Below are 25231 nucleotides of genomic sequence, written 5' to 3'. Positions count from 1 at the left end.
AGAAGGTTTAAAAGTCAAACCTTAAGAAAATTCAACATTTAATGACTGGATACTGAAGGGTGAATTTACAAAAAGATCCAAGAAGGGCAGCCCAGAGGGTAGGAGGAAAACTAAGAGAACTTTATGCCAAAGAACCAGTTTGTGTGGGTGGCGTATCAAGAACAGAAGTCAGACCATTGTGGAAGGAGAAATTAGTATGAAGTATAGATATGGAGTCAATGACTGTAGACTCACTAGAGAAGTTTGCCTTTGAAGAGGAGAGCTACAGAGCAGTATTTGTGAAGTTGAAAAATATGTTTCTTGTACTTTAATGAAAGGCATTGGAGCATATTGATCAGCTGTGAAAAACATTGATTTGAAAGAGAGCTGAATAGACAAGAGAAAGAAAGACTAATGGTGTGAGATTCAAAAACAGCAAGGAGTGATCCCTGTGCACCCATGATAATCCTACACTTAACCCTTCATTAATTCTGACCACACTTGTCATTTCTCCCTTAATATCTCTATTCCTCCTTAGCCTGTACTGCATGAAGACTAGCATCGCCTTTGCCTCATTTACTTCTGTATCCCTCGTGTGTAGTACAGTATTCAGATAAGAGGCATTAATAAATGTCATTTTAAATTGCACATTAAAATGAGGGAAATTGGAGGTACATTTAATGAAACAAACCATTCTAGAAGTCTTAGGATACTATAACATATGCTTATATATGTATGCACACATGCACAATCATAAGTTTTTTAGGCTAAAGTTAAAATTAGTGTCATTACCTTAATCAGAAGGTATTTGGGCATTAAGACAAGAAGGCCTTAGAATAAGATACAAATTGAAAGTCAACCAAGAACTAATAACTCTCCACAAATAGATGAGCAAGGCCATGAGTCACTTTTGAGCAGAAAATTGAGGTCTGATTATATCAAAGAAACAAATAGTGAAAGCACAACCTGTTAGGACAAGTGGATGCATCACTCACCAATCCGGGTAAAACCCCACTTAACAGGATTTCTGCATCTGAGATGGTTTGATAACCTACCAAGTCAAGAAAACTTCTTTAAATGAAAACCTTTACTTCATTTTCGGAGGCAATGTTAAATGCCTCATTTAGAGAAGCAAGTCCATGCAGCAATAAAGAAATCAGGTATGCATTCCTTTCTTAATAAACAGATCTTGTTTTTTATTGTTCCTTTATTCAACTAGTAATACAACAAATAATTGAGCGTATTCTGTGTGCCGGACACTTCTCCATGGGCCGTAGACCTATCAATGAACATAACAGATAAAAATGCTTGTGCTCATTGGACAGACAATAAACAGATAAGTAAAAATAAAGATAGTGTATTAAATCGCTGAGAAGAAAAATAAAGCGATGGAGATTAGAGAGTTTCAAGATTAGGGTTGCAACTTTTAAATACAGTGGCCTGGGAAGGCCTAATTGAGAGAGTGGCATTCAAGTGAAAATCTGAAGGACACAAGGGCATACCATAGGTGCCTTGGGGCCAATGTGGGTAAAGAACGAGCCTCCGGCACAGGAACCAGCGAGGAATGCTTAGCGTGCTCGAGGAATAGAAGGACTCTGTGTGGCTAAAGTGGAGTGAGCGAGGTGGGTTGGTAGGAGAAACATCAGAAAAGTGCCCAGCAAGCTTAGGTAGGGCCTTGAAGAATCACCTAGGGATTCCGGCTTTTACTCTAAGTGAGAAAGGAAGCAAAAGGTTTGAGCAAAGTAGTGGCATGGCCTGCCTTGCATTTAATCCAGATCAATCTGTCTGCTCCAATGAGAATAGGCTATAGAATAGACGGTAGCAAGAGTGAAAGCAAAGTGACAGGAAGCTGTCGTAGTGGTTCCGGTGAGAGGTGATGATGGCGTGAACCCAAATAGTAGTGGAGGCAATGGTAAGGAGTAAATATTTGGGGCATATTTGGAAAGCAGAGCCAATAAGATCTAAAAATGGATTGGATGTGGATTATGAGGAAAAGAAAAGTCCAAAATGACTCCGCATTTTCTGCCCCAAGCTACTGTGAAGTGATATAGTAGTCATTGATTTGAGAAGTGAAAGATGTGGGAGACATATATTTGCTATTGGATGACGGGAGGAGGGGAAAGATGTGCAGGAATTAGGATGCAGGCATGATGATGATGTCATGGAAGTGTTAGGTTGGAGATGCTCCAAGTTGAAATGTGCAGTGGGCAACTGGGTATAGAACTCTGGAGTTCAAGGAGGAGTCAAGGCTGGAGGTAGACATTCAGGAGTCATCTACAGATAGATAGGATGTGGTTATGGTTGTTATACCTATTCCGTATTATAAGATGATTCCATGCAGACCAAAAGTACATTGCAAACAACATCTGAGGAGTAGAGGCCTGGCATTAGAGATATTACCAAAAGCTGCAAATGTAAGTTTTATTCTCCCAGAAGGAAATAGAATGTCAGGAATGTTTATTTAAAAAAATATATAACTAGCATTCAGAATTTGAATTGCTCCTAATTTGCTTAATTGAGGAAACAGTTTTACAGTGAGTCGGGTTATAATTGTATAAATGGAGTTTGAAAATCAATTATAGATTTATGGTATTACATTTTGGGGATATTATAAATTATCTTGACAAAAATTAATCAGGTACATGATGGTCACACAACACCTTCTTACACTAGTTAAAACAAGATTAGGAAGACAGAATTGCCTCTAATTTATGGACAAACAATATTATGCATCGGAATTCCATAGGATAGTTCTAACAATTTAATTTCTGCTTATTCTCACAAATGCGTCAGCCTTAAAAAAAAAAAAAAAAAAAAGTTGACTAGCTTTGCTTCCTCTTCTAGTAAAATATTTCAGTTAGAACAGGTATTCAAGCTGACTTGGCTGGATCTAACAACCACCTCTTCTCTCTTAGACAGTGTTTCTCAACCTTTCTGTCATTATTGACTTGCCCCACCAAAGAAACTTCTTAGGTACTTTTTCCCCAATCCACTCCATGAAAATGTTTTATTGTGGTAAAATGGACATGACCTAATATTCATCATATTAACCATTCGTAAGTGTGCAATTTGGTGTCATTAAATACATTCACAATATTATTATATAACCATCACCATCTATACCCAAAACATTTTCATTACCCCCAACATAAACTCTAAACCCATTATACAACAACCCCTCATTCCCTACTCCCCCTTAGTCCCTGGTAACCTCTGTTATACTTTCTGTCTCTATGAACTTGCCTATTTAAGTGGAATCATATGATATCTTTCCTTCTGTGTCTGGCTTATTTCAGCATAATGTTTTCAAAGTCCATCATGTTGTAGCACATATCAAAATTTCATTCCTTTTTATGGCTGGATAGTATATCATTGTATGTATAGACATTTTGTTCATCCATTTATCTGTTGATGGATAGTTGGGTTGTTTCAATCTTTTGGCTATTTTCAATGATATTGCTATGAACATTGGTGCACAAACAGCTGCTTGTGTCCTTGCTTTCCATTTTTTTGAACATATACCTAAGAATGGAATTGCTGGGCCTATGCAATTTTAATATCCCAGATAAGCTATGTATCTTTTGATGTTCTGTATATATATATGTAACTGTGCCTTACCATATAAAGAGTAAGATTTCTTCGCCACCCTCCCAGAATCAATTTTTACCTCTTTGAGGGGACAGTGCTGTCACCCTCATTGAGACTGTAAGCTCTAAGGTAAAAATCCCCAAATTTCTGGCCTTGGATGAAGTATCCAGATGTAATATATTCATAGGTAAACTTATAAAGAGGAGTGAAGCCATGGTTGGTAAGGAAAATGACCCCAAAACACATAAGTCTAGAAAGCAATTTTTATTCCTCAGGCAATAAAATTATTTATGTTTTATGCAGTCTTCAAAGTTGACAACAGTTGATAAAGTAATGAACCCAAGAATGTTTTGGAAAATAACTCTTAGCAGTTGTGTCAGAAACCAGTGGTGCAATTATTCTACTAAAACTTTTGGAAACAGTGGAGATTAATTATGTTGTATTCCCACTGAGCCTAAAATATCTCCAGAACACAAAAGTTCCTATTTTACATAGTATGGAAAGTAGGAAAAAAAGAAAAAAAAAACAAATATGGAATTTAAAAATCAGGTTGTGGGAAGCCAGGTATCAATAAGGTTATGAGATGGTTCTGTCAGTATATGGAATACATATTGGTATCTAGTTGGAAGGCAGTATGGCAAGATTCGTGGCACGTATTTACCAAGGTTTTATTATAATGTGGTTGCCTAATGCTGCATTGTTTCATTATATAAAGAAGAGATTAAGAAGATCGTGTAACAGTATTTAAAAAAACAAATACCTGACCAGAACCCTTCAGGTGTTTAAGGATAGTCAAGAAGAGACTGAGGAACTGCCAAGTTGGAGGAGACTAAGGAGACCTGACCATTAAATACAGCGTGGAATCCTGGACCACATAAAGGACAATAATGGGAAAGCAGGACCGAATAAAGTCTGAGTAGTAGTCAGTCATACTGAGTAGTACTGTGCCAATGTTAATTGCTTCGTTTTAGTAATTGTACCATGGTTATACAAGATCTTAACATGCAGGAGGGAAGCTGAAGGAAGGGCAAACTGGAACTCTCTCTACTACATCTGCAACTCTTCTGTCTGTGTAAAATTATTTCAGAGTAAAAAGTAAAAGAAAAGAAACAAATGACAACAAAGTTTCTGGTAGCTCTGAGCTGTCAGAAGCAAACCTGGGACTAGCAATGCTGAAGAATGGTTGGAGTAGGGCGTCCATATTTGTAATATTAGCAGCTTTGAAATCTGACACAAGAGTGACTCTTGTCTTTGTCTCTTTTCTAATTCTGTTACAGGGTGTATTGGGTGCATCATGTAACTGGGATGTGGGTGTACCCTTTCCTGGAACACATTGGCCCAGGAGCCAGAATCATCTTCTTTGGGTCTGCAGCCATCATAACAAACTTTTTGTACCTGCTGGGAGAAGCTCTGAACAGCTATATGTGGGACACACAGAGAAGTGAGTATTATTTAGGGGAGCATAAAACAAGAAAGGTAGCAACGAGGTATGTGCAGTAAAGGGTAATACTTTATTGCTACAAAACCTCACTTAACCTATGATTTGATTTCTCTTTTGTTTCTATTTATAGCAGAGCCTCCATCTTGGCAAGGCACATAAACTTCCCCAAGCTGTGCAAAACCCGTCCAAAGTGTATGTAAGATAACATAAAAACGGGAAGGCGGAAAAAGCAACAGCGCAGATATGTAGTGATATGAGCCTTGCATGAAAATACATCCAAAGGCAAGATGGCTTGGGGATGTTAGAGAGCTCTGGACCTCTCTCCTCTGATACAATCACAGCATTCTAGATGTAACCAGTAAATGATCTATGTTCCACAAACATTGAGTACAGTGCTTCGTGCCAGACACTATGCCAGGAACTTGATCTAATTAGACAAATAAAACACAGTCATTGGAAGGTTATTGAGTTTTGGGTGTATGTGGATCCTCTAATATGATATGCATCAAAGTCTTAGCCAATGTTAAATGGCTTGGAGGAATTTAAAGCTTTCTTTTCCCAGCAGCTGGCTTGATTTTAATAAGTGGTCTATTAGAAAAAGTGTCAAATTGTTTTCAGTTCAGGCCACAGCTTGGGAGACCAGAAATTAACCTTTTGATAATTTTCCTCTCTGTTCAATGGGAATAATAATCTTTCTCTACTAATTAATTTATAAAAGTATTTCATTAAGTTCCAAAAATGTATTGAGAACCAAATGTAAACTTTCTCAGCTTCTTGGGATAAAGGCCGTATTTCAATTTAAGCTAACACATTCAATATGTGTTATTTAGGAAGTATTTATGACAGACTGTTTTCCCTTGATTAGCTTGATTCCAGTGGTCATTTGGCCATTGTTCTACTATTTCTAAGAGAAGATGGCCTGAAACCAGGAGAGAAAAAAATCCAATCTAGACTAATAGAATACTGCTTTTTAGCAGCTTGAACTGAGAAATTAAGAATGAATAGAGAAACTAAGTTTCTTTAAATGATCTATTAGATTTAATTTGTGCCATTCTCTTAAATAACTTGAGTGAAAGTTGACTAACATTCATGTCAGTCATAGAGCTTAATTTTATCTACATTGTCAGATATAGAGCTTAATTTTATCTACATAGGACCATCTAATTAACTGCATAGAGGCAGATGTTTTGTGCCAAGTGGGCATCTCTTTCATATATGAGAGGAATGACCGATGGCCTCCTCCAAGTTTTACCCGCCAAAAAGTTTCATTAGGCCCACATCCTGGGACCTTTGTTTTGGAACTAGTATCTTAAAATTGGGCGATTTCACTGAAAGACCAGATTTTTTTTTTTTAATCTCATCAAATATTTTAAGATCTGGCAACAATGAACCCACTGTTCTCTTCTGACGATAGATAGATTGGAATTAAGTATCAGTTGCCCCCTTAGATGGTGCTCTGATTTTCCCTAGTCCTTACTTGGCCGCTTTGCTCCAGTCACATTAGCTGCCTGGTTCTGTAAGTAATTGAATTTGAAACTGCTGATTAAAAGCAGTATGTGTCCTCTGTGTGTGTGTCTTGTTAGAATGAGTTGAATAAAATCAAATGCAGTATTACAGTCCCGAGTACCTTGACTACACCCTAAACAAAATTCCCCAAGAATACCATAGTCAAGCCCCCTTCTTTGTATCCATAATGATTTTTAATGAATCAACTTCCTCCACTTGGTTATGGTATGTTGGCCTCAACTACAAGAGAAAAATCACATTATTACAAAATCTTAGAACGTAAAAAGGAGGTTAGAAATCACATAAAGCAACCCTTTCCTTTTAATAAGAGGCAGCCGAGGCCCAGAAACCTTAAGTAACAAGATAGGTAATTGCAGAGCCAACACCTCTGACTGATGGTCAATCCAGTGTTTTTTCTAGTGAACCATCAGAATGTCACCATTGGAAAACACGACACATGAGTTCAGAAACTTCACTCAAAACCATGGACCTAACATAAAATAACAAAACAGACCAACCTGATATGAACTATGAAAAAAAAGTCCTTACAATAGGCTAAATTAGTAGTTAAGTATTTGCTCTTTTTAAAGGAAAGTAACTCCAGGTGGCTTTGTGGATGTTGCGCTGGTTTGCTATGGCTGCTACAATGGAGTACAGCAGACTGGGTGGCTTTAACAAGAGGAATATAATGTCTTGCAGTTCTGGAGGCCAGAAGCCTGAGTCAGGGGATTAGCAGAGTCAGTTCCTTCTGAGGACTGTAGGGAGATTCCGTTCCAGGTCTCTCTCCTTAATTTGTTGATGGCCATCTTCAGGTTCACGTGCCATTCTCACTTATATGTGAGGCTGTCTGCAGATTTCTCCTTTTTATAAAGGCATCAGTTGTATTTGACTGGGCCTGCCCTGGTAAGCTCGTTAAAACTAGATAAAGACCTCGTCTCCGAATAACAGTCACAATTCTGAGATGCTGGGAGCTAGGTTCGGTAAGACACAATTTAGCCCATAACACTGCCTTCTGCCCCCCAAAATTCATGTCCTGGCAGCACCCAAAGTCTTTCAAGCCTCAGCTCTTAAGTCCAAAAGCTCACCTTAAAAGTCACCTAAGTTACATATGAGTAAAACTGGGAGGGATTTATTCTGGAGCAAAATTGCTCTCCAGTTGTGAACCTGTGAAACCAGACCAAAAGTTACCTGCTTCCAGAGCACCGTGCTTGGACAGTCATGGACTATGCCTTCTCTTTCCAAAAGAAAAAAATGGCAGGATAAAAAGGGGTCATGGTCCCTAACCAAGTTTGAAAGCCAGCAAGGCAAATTCCACTGGATTTTAAGGAGTGAGAATAATCCCCATTGGCTGCATGCTCTGTCCCCAGGATGCACCAGGAGGGGGCTGTGGCCCTGCACTCTTGGCCATGAGCAACAGCCCTACCCTCTGAAACCAAGGAGCCAGCCTCTAAAGTGCCTTCAGAATCATTCTCCCTCCATTTCATCCCTTTTCTTTCAATCCATACTGACAGTGTTTCTGCTAGTACAAAATTGCCAAAAACCTTTTCCATATAATTCATGGGGGTCCGAATCATCAGACAGGGGCACCCCCACAGGTCATCCCTGGCTTCTGCTGAGATAGTCAATTGGATCCACAATCGCGTGCCTAATCTCTTTGACAAACAGTGGTCCATCCATAACCTTGGCCTTCTCTTCACATTCTGAGGTCCTGGGGGTTAGCGCTTCAACATATGAATTGGGGAGAAGGGGACACAATTTAACCTTTAACAGCTGAAATAGCTCTGTACCTTGATTAAGCATTTATTTCAGTTCCAGTGTATCAACTGAGCTGACCAGTCTTATTAAAGTCAAACTTCATATGACCAGAAAGGAAAGTGTCCAAAAGTGAAAGGTTGAGGTGAGGGCAGAGAGATCAGGCAAAAGGAGGAAGAAGTTGAAGCCAGGCCTGTGTGATAGCACCCCGCTCCCACTCCTCAAGCTGCCCATCTGGCTCATGTCTCACAGCGCCCCCCGCCAGGTCTGCAGTGCCCAGCACTGCCCTCTGGCTGAGCCCCTCTCCCAGCCTTGGGGACTCACAGGTGACTGACTCTTTCGGGGTCAACCAGTTCTTCCTCTGTGTTTCTGAAAGGGCATCCTGCCTCAGCTTTGTGACAGGTTTCCGCTGTTCGTGTGGAAATTATGCCTCTGGTTCTTCCCAATATTATTTACAGCTGTCTCATTTTTTCCCTCTCCCTCCAAGCTGCCAAATGAAAGTAGGTGGGGAGCCATTTTCCCTGTCCGGGTCAGTGAACACCCCCTGTTCTCCATCCCTGCTTTTGAAGATTCCAGTCTTTCTGCCAAGTCACCCCATCTGCAGGAGAGCACTTAGGAGGAAACAGACTTTTAAAAGAAAAGCAGGCAGTTAGCTCCTGATGGCTTCTCCGCAGGGATGAACATGGGATGAAGTTGGGACCCAAGTCATGTGTGCTGTGTGAACGGAATCCATGCTGTGTTTTGCTGTCTTTGCCTTGGTTACCCAACAACTAAGACATCGCCTGTCTTTTCCACCTCAACCTTATCCCTCCTCCCTTCAGATATCCCGACTTCTCAATTTGAAGTTTTCCCTAATATGATTTCTGAGAAGTACTTTGGAAAAAAGTGTTACGGATCTCTGCCAGTTCCCTAGTCATGAAAACCAAACCTAAAAGAATGTCTAAGGACACCTGTTCAGAGCATATTACTCGCATTCCACCGCCACCTCTCTGATCCCCAAAAAACACACAGGAGGAGCTGGGGGAAGGAGGGTCTTAATGTAAACCTTATCTTGATGGTCCTCTGAGGTTAGGCTTTATAATTTCTTATATTGTGAAGTTCCATATTCTACTGCTTTCCCACTAGTCTTGCTAAGGCCGCCTCTGTGATCATTGTTTATTAATTGATTCCATAAAGGTTAATTGAGCTGCTACTGAGACAGACACTGTACTAGGTGCTAAGGATATAAGCTGGAAGAAAAGGGGGCTCTGTCTTCAGAGAGCTTGCAATTTATAAAAGAATACCAACAAAACCTTGGAGACAATATTTGGGGCTTTTTCTGTTCTGCTGAAGTCTCTGAGAATTTGATATCAGAGGGAAAATCTTGAGCTAGAAGCAAAAGAAAAAAGAAGTGGGGAGCATTTTCCAGATTTAAGTTTAATTCATAAGAATGACTTGAGAAAAAAATGAAAAATCATTAACTAACTATTCATTATGAATCACAGACAGAGGTCTTACTGGTCTCTCAGGAAGAAAAACAGTTTTACTGGGACTGGGTTGAAGAAAGGGAAAAATCAAGTTTAAGGACACTCAGGTATGGAAATAAACAGTTCTTGTGGATAATGAGCTCTCTATGAGCTTTAAAAAAAAAAAAAGATTTCTTGACTAGTGAAAATCCAGAGTCCTTGCCTTGGGAAGAAGATACAGGACTAAAATAAAAATTAATGAGGTCTGTTTGAAACTCGTCAGCTGTACACCCCCAATTGTTAGAAGCTGGTTAGGGAGCAGTCTTGTTGGGGTTTCTTTACAAACTTAATGAGTCAAGAATTAACTTGAGTCCCTTACTCCCAGAAACTGTAAGGACTGGGTGTGTCCCAGAGATGTTAGTCTTGATTGGGGGGCGGGGTGGGGAGGGATGTGGACGGGGAGAGAGGTCACTGAGGACTTTTCTAGAGAAAGCGGTCAACAATGACTTTCCTTCTTAACTGGAGAAAAGGGTACCAGAGGGTGGATGAGAATAAGTGTAGAGAGATGAGAGGTTGTTTTTAAGTAGTTTGGCAAAGCTACTCATAGTTTAATATGATGTTCAAATCAGGTACTTTGCCTGTATTTTAGGTATGGAAGAAGAGAAAGAGAAGCCTAAATTGGAATGAGGTCTAAACCTACATGGAAAAGCTGGCTCGAGCCACCATCGAAGACTCATTACCCCCTGGGCTTGGCACTACAGGAGAGGACACTTCAAAGAAAGTGAAATGCTCCTCCACCTCCCCGCCCGAGAGAGGACACCTTTTAGAGAGAAATATATATATATAAGAATACAGTTTTCAAAATAATTCTCCCTCAGTGTGATTTAATGAAATCTTTCCAAATTCATAATTGATAATAACATCTCTTTTTTTTCCTCTTCTAGTTTTAAAAACAAACAGGTCCTTGGATTTTAATTTATGCAAATGTAATACCATTAAGAACAAAATTCTATTGTGTTTCTTGCTGATACATTTGTGAAAATCAAAGGGGCAGATGTGGAGCAAGGCATTCCTGTATTTGTCCTAGAGGTGACTGGAGTAATGAACCTGAGCCACAATACAAGGCTGGAAGAAACTTGACAGATGGTCCCTACTGCAATAATGTCACAGTTGCCTCAAAGAAACAATGTTAATAATAAGTACATCGACTTAGTCTAAACTGTAAATGTTTTTGGACTTTATGATTTATTCTTGTGAAACATTTCCTAAATGCAAACTATAACTTTAATAAAGACCAAGCAACCCCTAGTCTGGTGTCTGCATGGTACATCTCAAACCCTTACAGTATTGGTGACTTCTTTCTTACTTTGTTTCTATTACCTATTGAACATGGGCTTACTGAACCTGGTTATTATAATTTGCCAATTTTAAAAATGTGTATCTTTTTGATAAATCCATAAAGAATAATTTGGGGGGGAAAAAATCCAATTTACAAAGTATTTAACCATAATTATTTTAAAATAATACTAATGCAGACTATGTAGTAAGAAACACATAAAAATAAATCTTAGGGAAATATAAGGAAAGAACTAATAAAAATGAAAGCAGAAATTACGTAAGGCAGCAGGAAAATAACAGTGGCATTGATAAATCGATTTTTACAGTATCTCATCTATACAAATAGCATTAAAATATGCAAACTACTGATGTTAACTGAAAAGAAAGAGAAAGAAACACAAATATAAGCACAGATGTGAAGCAAATTTTTAACTATAAAAATACATAGCTTTATGGCAACAAATTTTTAGACCCAGTGAAATGTGCAATTTTCAAGGAAAAATGGATTCAGTAAGAATCAGAAAGCTGTAATGGACTGATATTTGTGGAATTTTTTTTTAATGATCAATTAAGTATCTTCAAAAGAGTTGGGTCCAGAGTATTTAATGAGCAAGTTCTTGAAAACTTTCAAGTAACAATTCTCATGTTATTTAAATCGTCCTAAAATTATAGAATGAAGAAACTTGCCAAATTATTTTTCAAAATTAATATAACCCTCAAAACAGCCAACATAGCAAAGGAAAAAAATTCATTTCCATTAACTAAAATACTAGCAACATAAATCCAATATTATACAAATAATTTTTTAAAGCTAAATAAGGTTTATTCTAAAAATTTAAGGATGGGTTAATACTAAGATTTTTATTAAAAACTCTCAATAATGCACAAAAGAAAAAAATATTCTGTAGTTGCTCTAAGTGATTTGAAAAATGTTACATTTATTTCTGATAATAAATACCATTAGTAATAGAAAAATATATTATGAGAAGGAATGTTCATCTCAAAAATCAAAGGCTTTTAAGGTCAGAAATAAGGTGTCTGCGACACTGTTATTATTCTCAGGTGTTTGGGAATGTTAGGATTGGCATGAAATAAGTTATATTGTGACCGGAGAAAAAAAAATTATGTTTAAAAAAGTTTTATGTAACTATAGAATTGATGTTATTAATGGGGAAAAAATTACATGTGGAAGAAAAAACACAGGAAAGCTGCAAAACCACCATTTAAAAGGAAACCATTTTTCCAGATGACTCTGAGAAGGGAAACTTCAAGGAGTGGAATATTTTTAAGGAGTTCCTGGGCATTTCCTCTGCGATCCTGTGATTATCCCTCTCCTCCAGCAATTACTATTTTTTACATGGGCCACTAAACTGACATCTAAAGAAATGGATGCCTGTGGGCTTTAGATATAAAGCTGATTCAACTTACAGTGTAGCAGTTCGGACTTAATGCCTTACTGATGTTCAGCATAGATTTATGTGATGAGATAGATTTATGTGATGGGGTTCGGTTTGATTTTCTCGTGGTGGATCATTTTTGCTCTGGGAATCTCAGCCCAGAACCCTGGCCACACGTCCTGCAGGATGCCCTGGGCTTCCTCTCCAGGTGTGTGAAATGAACTAAGACACACCTATCCACCTAGGAGACGCTAATGCCCCCACTGACCCATCACAGAAACTTGGCTTGCCCTGGAGCAGAATGCATCAGGATGACTCCACCTACTGCTCACAGAGTGTTAAGAAAAAAATTACCAGCAATTTCTCCTTTTGGCTGGGAACCTCCTGCTTTTCCCCATCAGTTCTCAAGAGGATGTACATGCTTTATCTGCTTTTCTGTGTGCATATGTAATCCACCAACCACAATCTCAGGAGAGAATGTGCTTCTAGCCCAACTTCTGGAACAAGAAAATTAACAAGTAACTAATGCAAGTTAATAGAAGAATATATAACAAGAAACTGTACCAAAGGTGAAAAACAATGAAAAGCTTCTCAAATTATTGTTCGGACTTAATATAGCCCTCAAATAAAATTTTTTAAAAAATCACAAAATTTCACTCATCATAAATGAAATACTAGCAACATAAATCTGATACTATAATAAAATAATTTTTCATGAACAGATAATGTATATTTCTACTGAGGGACTTTTTTAAAAGACAAAATGAAAAGATATACTAAATTCTGGAAAAGAAGACTTTATTCTTAAAGCTGTAATTTCTTCCTCCAAATAATTTATAAGCACTATATAACTACATTCCAAAGATTTTTTTTTAATTTAACACAATAATAAACAAGTAAAAACAACTGAAAAATCTTGAAAAGGACAAGTTATTAAAGATCCTTGAGCTTTTAAAACATAAAAATTCAATAAAATAGTGTGGCGTGGCTCAAAAATACAGAGAAAAATCAGCAAAATGGAAAACAAACCCAGAAACAGGCCTTAGTATATATACGGATTTAGTAAATAATAAAGATGGCATTTCACATCAGTAAGGGCATAATAAATGATTGAAAGAATGGTGCCGCAACAAATGAATAACCACACGCACACTCACACGTGCACATACACAACATACATATGCTTTCAGATAGATTAAATAATGAAATGTTTCAAAAGGTATAAAAGAAATGTAAGAAAATACAGATGAATACTGATCCTATAATACAGATATGAAACAAAGTATGTATATAGTATACATAAATAGATAACATTTAGGTACGATGTATAGATTAAGAAATTAAATATATAGAATATACATGACGAAATTGAATTTTTATATATTATATATTTAGACATGTAATATATGTATTAGGAACTTGAATCTACAGATCTGTTATACTGTGGGTATCTGATATAGTGTGGGGTAATTGAGAGGAAACCATCTAAGATGTGTTTGAGACAATGATAGCATCATTTGCTTAAATAAGACACCTGGAGGAGGACTAGGCTGCGATGGGGTTCAGTGATGAACTGAACTTTGGATTTTTTTGCACGTAGGTCAGAGCTTTTTCAGTGAAATTTTAGGGACAGAATCTAGATTCCAGAGAATTGAGGAGTTATTGACATTAGTGGAAAGTAAAGAAGTAAAGAGCAATTACAGAATAATCCTTCAAAAACAGAACACATATCTATAGAACAAAAGCTATGAGGGTAACATGAATTGAATGTCAGTATTCTTGATTGGTAACTATTCTAGGTTAACCTTAAGAGGGAACAAACACCTCCTCCAGTCACAGGAAAAAAGGAGAAATGGACAAGTGTCCTTGGAAGTGAGTTTGCAGGACAAAGGATTTCTTTTTGATGGCTGAAATTTTCTCCTCAAAGAATTACCTAAAGAGAGTGAGAGAACAGATGATGGGTTGGAGTTTGTAATACACCCTGAGAGCAGCATAGACTCTGAAAACATAGAAGGCTTTCTCCTTGACACTGATGGCCTGGAGAGGTTGAAGATCATGAATTTACCTTGTTGATAACAAGGGCCATTTAAAGAGTTCCTCCAAAGAGACTTCAACAGACAAGGCAGAATAAAGAAGTTGAAAGTTGTGTTTAAAAGAGCAGGTACCACAAAGGACAAGCTGGTGAATGTCAAGGGTGGTTGGAAGGATGAATCATGGGCCTAGTTGGAACTGAGGAGGAAAGAAAGAGGACCAATGTTGGAGCACAATAAAATGATCCAGAAATTGGCAGTCTCGATAAGGTTGGAAAATAGATATATCAAGGAAATGAGGGTGATAGATAACAGGAAGTCATGATCAGAAATAAACTGTCTAACATTTCAGGGATGCAGGAGATCATAATGTGATCATAATGTGATGTGGGTGTTACACTGAATTATCCAATACAGCCAGTGTAATTACAAGGGTTCTAAGAGGGAGGCAGGAAGTTCATAATGAGAGGGGAAAATGTGACAATGGTAGCAGGGGTTGGAGTGATACAAGGATGTTCCACAAGCCAAAGAAAGTGGGTAGCTCGAGAAGCTCAAAAAGACAAGGAAACAAATTCTTACCTGGAGCTGCAAAAGGAATTCTACCCTATTGACACCTTGATTTTACAACTTCTAACCTCTAGAACTGTTAGGTAATAAATATGAGTTTTAAGCCACTAAATTTGTGGTAATTTTTTTACAACAACAATAGAAAACTAACACATATTATCATTGAGCATTTTTATGTATTTATGTGGGCTATTCTTGGACTACGCTGAAAAGAAAGAGTACTAGCCACATGATGACATCTAAAACCCATATTTGTGACTTTCTAATAATTGAGTGGCCAATACTATTCCCTCATTAAGCCAAACCAATTATTTAGTGCTGACAAGCCAGTCAAAGTTATTCAAACTCATCTGATTTATTGAAATGAAAGTGCTGAGGACCATAGAAGAAGTCCCCATGGAAACATTCAAAACATTTGGATGCTTTCATGCCTACTCATCAACTAAGTAATGAAAATTTTTGAGACAGATGACCCTAATTTCAAGTGCAATTCAAAGGATTTTGGAATAATAACAAATGCCTATGCTCGTTAGAGAGATTTGCCAGGAACAGGGGTAGGCATCTTATGTCCAAGCTTTATTGAAAATATATTGTCTAAAGTCTTTGTCAAAACAATCCATGCAGTAAAATTCTCTCAAGGGAATTTTTGCAAGCATATAAAATCAAACACAATATAAAAGCTTTTTTAAAATGCTTTGTCTGGTTTTACATATATGCACAAGCATATTAATAAATTCGATGGAATATTCTCAACATAGATATGTGCAAAAATGAAATTCATTCATTTTTAAGCAGTACTAAATGTTCTGGGCTCTCAACCCTGCCTCTTTCCCAGGCCAGACATCCTCTTTCTTCATCCCATTCAGGTTTAATATTTAATCCTGTGTTTTTTGAAATCCAAACTTTCAAAACTCTCTCTGCCTTCTTGCTCTTCCTTGTGCCTGGGGAAGAAGGGGAATGACCTATGCTAACATAGCAAATGGAATCAGAACTGGCGAGTCCCTTCTTTGCACAGAGGGGCTGGGAGCAAGTGTTGGCTCTGGTTTTTGAGTGGAGATGAAATCGTTAGCTCTTTAGGGAACTCCCCAAGGACCCACCGTTGCACCGTTTTCCCTGTCCTCTTCTCCCCTATTACCAAAGCAACAAGCAATACACCCAAAAGTCTCTGCTTCTGGCAAGCCCCAGCTACCTTCCATGGCATGCACCCATCAATCCTTGCCAAACCAAGGGCAAGAACACAGGCTGCCCTGCAGCACTCTCTCTTACAGCTCCATCAACACTAGCACCAAATGTTCTGTCATTTCAGGGGCACACAACCTCACCCCACCCCCACAGTCCTTACTGAGGGCTGGAGGGAACTTGGGAAACACAGATTTCAACAGAAGAGGGTGGTACAGATAGAAAATTCCCTGTTCCCTTCCTCACAAGCACTCCATCGAGGGCTGGAAAGGAAAAAGGCACTGTTAATACCCCATGAACTTTCCTTCAGAGGTCTAATATCCTTGCCCCATCTGTTCCCTTTATTCTATAAAAATCGAAAGAGAGGGGTTTAGGAAACTGGTTCAGCTGGATGCCATCTGTTAGCAAATCTCACAGGATGGGACTGGCCTTAACAAGGCATTTCTCTGAACTTAAAAGGTGAGACGCTTGGCAAGTTTTATTTTGAACCATGGACTCTAGTTGCTAGTTTTAGGGAAACACAAATGCCCCTCATCACTGCTTTACCACTCTATCTGTATGTATACAAATTTTGTATTATGGTCATCATTAATTTTGGAATTCTTATATTACAAGATGGTTTTCTCAAGACAGAGCCCCAATTGATAATATTGTTATCAATTGTATTAGAGGCAGTTTTGAAGTGAGCTTTCTATTTAAACTGGTTCAATTTGAAAGTATAATCTTGGCACTAATTGCATTATAAGTTAGGAGGTCACTGTGCTGATTTCAAGAGTCCAGTTGAAACTCCAGGACAAAGGTTTCTGAGAACTAAGGGTAGTAGGGATGAGGGGAGGAATTCCAAGAATAAATAGAGAGCCTCACAACCTCTAGCATTTGTTCTGAACTCTAGTAGAATATTAAGGCAAAGTTAAAAGAAAAGTATATTGTGTTTAGAGAATTCCTGCTTCCTGCTATGAAAAATGATAGGGTCTGGAACTGCCCCCACTCAACTGTAAACAACTAGAAAAGATTGGTAAAATGTAATAAAAACATCGATTTTCAGACATTCTTCAGCAGAGCTGCATAGGACTATGATCCCTGGGGAAATAAACTACATGTGCCTTACGATCACCCTGGTTTTGTGCCTTACAATCACCCTGGTTTTGTGCCTACTTTGCGACTTTCAGATCACAGCCATGGGAAGGGAATTCCAAACAAAGTCATTCATCTCACTGAGAGAAGGGGACCAGAGTTCAGAAAGACTGAAGAGCCTAGAATCTGTGGAGCAGAGTACTGGACATGAAGGAGCTATGAAGAGAAAAAGCTCCAGAAATTTGCATGGAGTCCCATCCAGTCTTGGCTGAATATCAATCTGCGCATGAATAAGGTGAAATTCTACAATATGGCAGAAAGAATACTTACCAAGGGGCTATAAACTGAATAACTCTAAGAGCTCACATAAGACCAAGAATTATTCATGTCCCCGCCAGCCAGAATGAAGTGCCCTCATTGAACACACAGGGGCATTTAGAAGGGTTAGGTAAAAGTTACTATAAACCACTCTTAAAAAGCTTTATAGTAGCCTCAAAATTATTAAATGATCTTCAGTAATTTAACTGCCTGCCAGAACAAAGCACAATACTCTTTAAAGAATAATCCCTCCAAAAAAAAAAAAATCAATCAAAAAAAAATTCAGTACTCAAGACAAAATTTATCATGCCTGGCATACAATCAAAATTTCAAGACATGCCAAGAGAAAAAGGAACTTGACACAAAAATCAAGGGAAAAGTCAGTCAATAGAAATAGACCCAGATTGATAAAATTAGCAGACAAGGATATTAAAACAAGTATTATAAATATATTTCATATGTCAGGAAAGCAGAGGGAAAAATTAACATGTCTAGGAGACTAATGGAAGATATAAAAAATGCAAATAAAACTTTTAGATGTGAAAAACACACTGAATGGGATTGACAGAAGATTGGAGATTTCAGGGAAAAGAGGATAAGTGAATGTGAAGACATTGCAATCGGAACTAGTCAAAGTGAAGCACCAAAAATAAAAAGACTGAAAAAATAAATAAACACAGCCTCAGTAACCTGTGGAACAATATATATAACTGAAGATCTATTTTTAAAAAAAGAGAAAAGGACGGGTAGGCAGAAAATATTTGAATAAATAACGGCATAGCATTTTCCAAATTTGTTGAAAACTACAAGTCCACAAATCTAAGCTCAACAAATGCTTTGCAGGATAAAAGCAAAATAAATTACACTAAGAGAAATAATAATCGTATCACTGAGAGCCACTGATAGACAATCTTAAAAGTATCCCTATTAAAAAGACACAATATATAGAGATGAACAATGGTAAAAATCATAGAGCTTCTCAAAAATTATGCAAGCCCACAGACAATGGAATGACATCTTTAAAGTGTTCAAAGTAAATAACTATCAACCTAGAGTTATATAGTCAGAGAAATATATTTCAGCAATTAAGGCAAAAAAAATTTTTTCAGACAAACAAAAGTTGAGAGAATCTCATCAGCTCACCTGCTCTACAGGTGGAAGCCAAATGATACCAGGTGGGAACTTAAGTCTCCACACAGAATTAAGAACATTAAAAATGGAAAATGTATTGGTAAATATAAAGTCATTTTCTCATATTTTTTTTAAAATGATTAATGTTTAAAACAAAAATAAAACAATATATTGTTTAAAGCAAAAATAAAACAGTATATAAATAATACATGGTTAAAATGCATGTAGGAGTAAAATATATAAAAACTTAATAGCATGAAAAACGCAAAGAATGAGAGGAGAAAATTTTGTGAGTTTCTTCCACAATTCATAGATTGGCATAATATTTCTGAAGGTAATCTGTCAAAAATTAAGTAATTTGTAAATACTAAAGCAACTACTAAAAAAAGGAAATACAGCTATTAAGCCAACAGTAGAGATAAAATAGAATACTAAAAATGCCCCAAATTGAAGTGTTCTGTATCTTGATTGGGGTGGTGATTTCATGTGTACATACAACTGTCAAAACTTTTCAAACTACACATTAAGAGGATGCAGTTTATTGTACATGAATTATTTCTCAATAAAAATATTGAAGTATTTCTTAATAAAAAATAATCTAATGGAACGGAAGACAAAGGGAGAAAAAAAGCATAAAACAGATAGGACAAATAGAAAATAAATCATAAGATTTTAGATTTAAACCCAACTATTCAATAATTACATTAAGCATAAATAGTCTAAATACTTCAATAAGAGGTAAGAATTTTATGACTGAATAGAAGGTGAGACAAATCATATTCTGCATACAAGAAATTCATTTTAAAAATAAAGACACAGGTTAAAAGTAAAAATATTGAAAATAGATACCATGTACCAATTCTAAGAAAGTTGAAATAGTTATATTAACAACAGACAAAATAAACTTCATAACAAAAAAATATTACTAGGAATAAAGAAAAACCAGTTATAAAAAGGGTAATTCATCAAAAAGACATAGCAATCCTGAATGTGTGCGCAACCAACAATAGTTTCAAAAAATATAAGGAAAACAGTAGGAGTTTTGAAAAAGAAATATGCAAATCTATCAATGAAATTGATAGACTTCTTTCTTGATCAGTGAAGAAAGTGAAGAAAGAAAGAAGACAAATATTTACCAATATCAGGAACAAAAGACGGGAAATCTTATGCTATGCCAGAAATCCTACAGAAATTAAAAAGGTAATAAGAGAAAATTCTGAACAAATTTATGTCAATTATTTAAATTTAGATAAAATAGACAAATTCTTTGAAAAGTAAAAATTACCAAAATGGACTCAAGAAGAAATAGAAAACCTGAATATCCTACATTAACTGAATAAATTAAATTCCTAATTTAATTCTCACAAAGATAACTCCAGGCCCAGACAGCTTCAGTGGTAAATTCTATAAACCATTTAAAGACAAAGGTAATACCAATTCTGTACAGTTCTATACCACAGTGGATGGAGGAACACTTCCCAACTCATTTATGAGGCCAACATCACATTTAAACTAAGAAAAAATTTAAACTATTTCCACTAACAACAAAATAACATTTATTTTGTATATGGAGATTTTCATGAGTGTATTTTTGAGACATGAATTCAATGTGCAAAGATTGCTATTTTTTCTTTTATTTTTTTAACTGAATCAAGAACTAATATGGTTTTATGGGACAGCAGATAAAACAATTTTGGAAGCTCTCTTTAAGAAAAGAATCCAATACAAAATTATATACTCAAAACGAGGTACACAAATGAACACTGATTCACAAAAAAAAAAACACATTAATTTTACAAAACTGACAAGTACCATAAACAGAAAATCTTGAAAAGTAACAAATACTCTTAATCATTAATTGCCCATCATACCACTGTGCTACTTACTTTTTTGGCTCATACTATTTGTTTTTGTGATATGATTTTGGTGGAGAGACTAGAAAGATAATTTACTTTTCTCTCTAACAGAGTCAAATGAGATTATTATTATTAATAGTCAGGATTAATAAAACATGCAACTTCACCCACAAATGTACTGTCTGTTTGTATGGTCTGTGCCTTATGAACACAGAGAAACTTAAAAAATTCTATTTCTGCAATTCCCATTAAAAACAAAAACAAATGGTGTGTTTATATTTGAATGCAGTGCAGTATGGATTATATTCCTGCAGGAGAGAGTTCCAGACCAAAAGCAAGGCATGGGCTGCCTCTGCCTGAGCAGCCTGCAAATGATGTGGCCTTTCTCTCATCCTCCTCTCTCACCAATGACTTGGCTCAACCGGGGGAGCTGGCCGCAAGGCCCCCTGTTCTAAAATCTAACTCTCCCAGTTTTTATTTTTACCAATTCTCTCCCTTTCTTCAGTTTAGAAGCTCTTTATCTTCTCCTGAAAAGGACCAGCGATGCCCAGTTGCACCTTCTCCTAAATCAACCCTGTCTCACGTTTGGGCTGATGTTTTTGCATGTAGAAGACAAGAATTTGACATCTTATTCTCAGGTTTCTGTGTATATCCATCCTGATTATTTGAGCTGGGGCAGAGTCCCAGAGAACAAGGGAAGAAATTCAATAAATAGGAGCAGGAAACACCTGGGTTGCTATCCATGGATGCCACTACGCAGTGGTGACAAAATTCAAGCTCCTTTCCTTGGGAGATCACTCGTGACAGATGCCCTTTAAAGTTTGGGAGTTACTTAATTTTTGCAAATAATATTTGCTAAGTTCACCCCTTGCTATACAATCTAATTTTTAAAATGAGTTATTTGGGACACAGAGTTGCAGTGTTATTTAGTATCAATTAAGACTACGACCAAGAGAAAAGACTGATTCTTTGTAGTAAGACCTGAACATAAAGCAGCTCTCCAGTTTCTCCGTGTGGAGGATATGGATGTAAGCTGTAAGCCCTAAAATAGAACAAAGCTTTTGCTCCCCTAAAAGTGTATATTTTTTTCCACCTGCGGTATGCTCTGTCAAGCAGTAGAGACTTTTCAATGGTGTGCTTCAGGTAAAGACGTTTCTGTCCTTGCATTGCCATCCGGGCAGAGAACCCATTTTACCTACTGCATATTTTCTCACACTTTATTTAACATGAATGTGAAATTCTAACAGCTTACAAATAATCTGGGCAATATCCATATTCTTTTTTATGCATCAAATATTACATTTAAAAAGGCAATACAGGAAAAATAATTTGAGGATGGCCCTGGCTTGAATCCTATGTTAAAAGTAGCTGTGTACGATTTCCTCTCTCCTTTCTCATGCAAGCTCCATTCTCCACAGGGACTCCTTCTCCTCTTTCTCACAGATTTCTGGCCGTTTTCTAGCAAGGCAGTTTCTCAACTCATTATTTTTGCCCATTTATCAGTCTTAAGCCCCTTCTCTTTATTCCTGTCCACATCGCCCCCTTCCCCAACAAATTTCGTGCTTTTTCTTCTTTGAGACGGCGGGTGTCATAACCTAATCTGGGAGTGGTGAGCATTCCCCACCGCTGTGAGGCTTGATCCCTTTTATCGAGAGAAATGACAGGCGAGGGGGCCGGAGACAAGAGTGTGAGCGTGGGGACAGAGTGGAGCTGGGACTCCGCCAGGCCCCCTGCTAACCTGAACAGTGTTCTTTTGTGTCCCCCACCATATGGGAACAGAAATGGTAAGTGTTGGTCCCAGGGCACTGGGACCATTACGGTTAACTTGTTTAGGGATTGTTAGGTGATTAACATATTTATTGTTGCCCCAGACCCCCAAACTCTGGATCTCCCCAAGATCCTCCAGTATTCTTTCATTTCTGTCTCTGTCCCAGCCATGGCCCCTTTAGTTAGTGAAAAGGGACTACCATAATAGCAAGCAGAGAGACAAGAAAAGACAGAAATGAACAAAATAACAACTTTCATTGCCTTTTGTGACAAATTCCCCAGTTTACCTTCTTAAAACTGAAAGAAAACTATTCTGTCAAAAACAAAAAGGGACTGAATGGTGAGCTCTAAGAGCACAGTGCTTAGGATCTTGAGTTGCAGAAGCAGACAGGCACCGCTTTGATTCCCATCTCTGCTGTTCACTAGCTGAGGGACCTCGTTATTGACCTCTCTAAGCCTCAGTGTTCTCATCTGTAAAGTGGCGGTAATAATAGTCCCTTCATTACAGAGCTGTCGTAGACATGCAATGAGACAGCTACAGCATACCTGACATACTTTACAGTAAGAAATCAAGAGATGGAAGCCAGTATTACTTTTGCAATACAGCATGGTAGTAACTGAAGGGCTAATTAAAAGTGGAAGGTATTTGCTGCCCCTCAAGAGATCACAATCTAATCAAAGAAACAAAACACAAAGAGAAGACAAATGACAATATAATTCAGGAAAAGGTTGGTGTTATAGACAATAGCCATTGCAGGAGTTCTGAGATAAGAAAAATTTATGAACACTAAGGAAAGAGGTCAACATGCTACAAAGGGTTAGAACTTTTGTTTAACTTTAAGAAATTAGTAATTTTTAATGTACAGCAATTCCTATACTGTCTTCATCATCTTTAAATTTCGAAGACAGTACAAAATTACATACAATTTTGGAAGACGAAGTCTGTAACTATACATACTGAAATCGGCCTGAGTCTTAACCTTTTGCCCTAATGGCTATGAGAGTCCTATCACAAAGGAAATTGGAATTAGCTCTAAGACTCTTGATATTTTGTGTGTGTCCGATACACATCAGAGAGTCTCTCCCTCAGTTTGTAGAATCTTCTGTTCATCCCCGATATTCCTAAATTCTATTTTGATGTGCCTTGGAATACAACTTTTTCATTTATGATGTTGGGCAGAGATCCCTTCCAAATCCCTTTTAATCAAAAAACTAATGTCTTTCAAACCTAGAAAATATCTTGAATTATTTATTGGCAATTTCTTCCCTTCATTGTTCTCTGTCCTTTGTGTCTGGAAATTCTGTTTTTCAGATGTTAGACAGCTTAGACTGGTGAATTCTACAACCTTTTCTCTAAGCTTTTATATCTTTTGCTTTTTTGCTCTACTTTCTTGAGAATTTTCTTATTTTATCTTCTAATCCTTCTACAGAGCTTTTCAATGGCTAACATGTTTTTAATTTAGAAAATTTCTTTTTAATGTTGCCTTAATTTTCCTATTTTATAGCATCCTGTTCTTGTTGTAGCTTCACGTAGTGAAGAGCAGAAAGAGGAAGATCTCATGGCCCATTTTATAAGAGCATTAATGTCATATGAGGGCCCCACCCCATGATAGATAGATAGATGATTGATAGATAGATAGATAGATAGATAGACAGATAGATAGGGTGATAGATAGATAAATGGATACTCCATACACATACAGAGAAAGAAAGAGAAAATAAATTACATAATTACCTGACCTGAAGCATGAGATTAAAGAATCATGAAGTGCTTGGGTGAAAATAAAAGACACTAAAACTGTACCGAATACTTTGTCTTTAACTGAGAGGATTCGAATATTTATTTTATTATGATAGTCAAAAAAATTTAGGTTTAAAGCCTTTAAAAAACTTTTATTAAAAATATGGTCCTTTTTAATAAAATATACATTACACTCTAGACGAGGCATGAACAGAGAAAATATAGTTCATAATGCAAAATGCCATCAATAAGGCTGGCGTAAAATATACGAATCAAACTTCCTACTCTGTAATACAGATTGGACCTTCTTTTTCAGGTCCACATAAAACACTGATAAAAATAACTGTATATTAACCCACAAAGAAAATCTCAGTAAGTCCCTAAAACAAATAAGCCATAGGACAAAAGACAGCATCCATTTAATTGTCCAATTGAGCTGGAAGAATTCACAGATAATTTTTTTAATTTAAAAGTATAAGCAAAAATATACCAAGTAGAAATGCAAATGAAGAGCTTTCTAGGCAAAGGGGGTGAGTGTAGCAGCGTTTCTAGAGAAGAGGCACATGGAGAGTAGAAGAGAAGAACCGGGCAGAAGATGAGGACAAACTGGTCCTTTCCACAGCTTCTATTTGCAGGAGTTTGAATTTCATCTTGTAGGGATTTTGAGCAGAAGAGTGATGAGCAGATTTGCATTTTAGAAAAATCGCCCTAGTTTTGATGTGGAGCTGGAACGCAGGAGACCTCTGTTTTGATAAGGGCACAAAATAAGATAGATCATGAAAATGAGGATGAGGGGCAAATGGAAGAATTATTTACAACAATGTTGTCTAATAGAACTTTTTACAGTGACAGAAAGGTTCTCTGTCTTCACTGTCTAGTACAGGAGCCACTAGACAAATGTGACTATCGAGCACTTGAAATGTATCTAATCAACTAAGAGACTGAATTTCTAATCTGGTTTAATTTTAATTAACTTAAATTGCTGCCAGAGTTTATTGGACAGTGGAGTTTTAGAAAGTAGGACTCTGTGTGCGTGTGTGTATGTGTGTGCATTTTTAAATTTCTAAAATATCTTTATTGAGGTGTAATTGGCAAGAATAAACCACGTATGTTTAAAGTACA

General features: G+C 37.1%; 1 protein-coding gene across 2 annotated transcripts in view; it reads left to right on the top strand.

The window, feature by feature from the left end:
* AIG1 (androgen induced 1) overlaps window positions 1-11019 on the top strand; it is a 203621-nt gene extending 192602 nt beyond the window's left edge. For both annotated transcript variants that reach the window (XM_039869740.1, XM_039869737.1), the window contains 2 exons: window positions 4845-5008; window positions 10361-11019. In XM_039869740.1, coding sequence (XP_039725674.1) covers window positions 4845-5008; window positions 10361-10388 — 192 coding nt within the window. In that variant the 3' untranslated portion in view covers window positions 10389-11019. The remainder of the gene's footprint in view (window positions 1-4844; window positions 5009-10360) is intronic.
* The last annotated feature ends 14212 nt before the right edge of the window (window positions 11020-25231 follow it).

The sequence above is a fragment of the Pteropus medius genome, unplaced genomic scaffold, assembly GCF_902729225.1.
Source record: "Pteropus medius unplaced genomic scaffold, Ma_sr-lr_union100, whole genome shotgun sequence".
NCBI classification, from domain to species: domain Eukaryota; kingdom Metazoa; phylum Chordata; class Mammalia; order Chiroptera; family Pteropodidae; genus Pteropus; species Pteropus medius.
The sequence above is the reverse complement of the archived record's forward strand: the minus strand, read 5'-3'. Positions and strand labels throughout refer to the sequence as shown.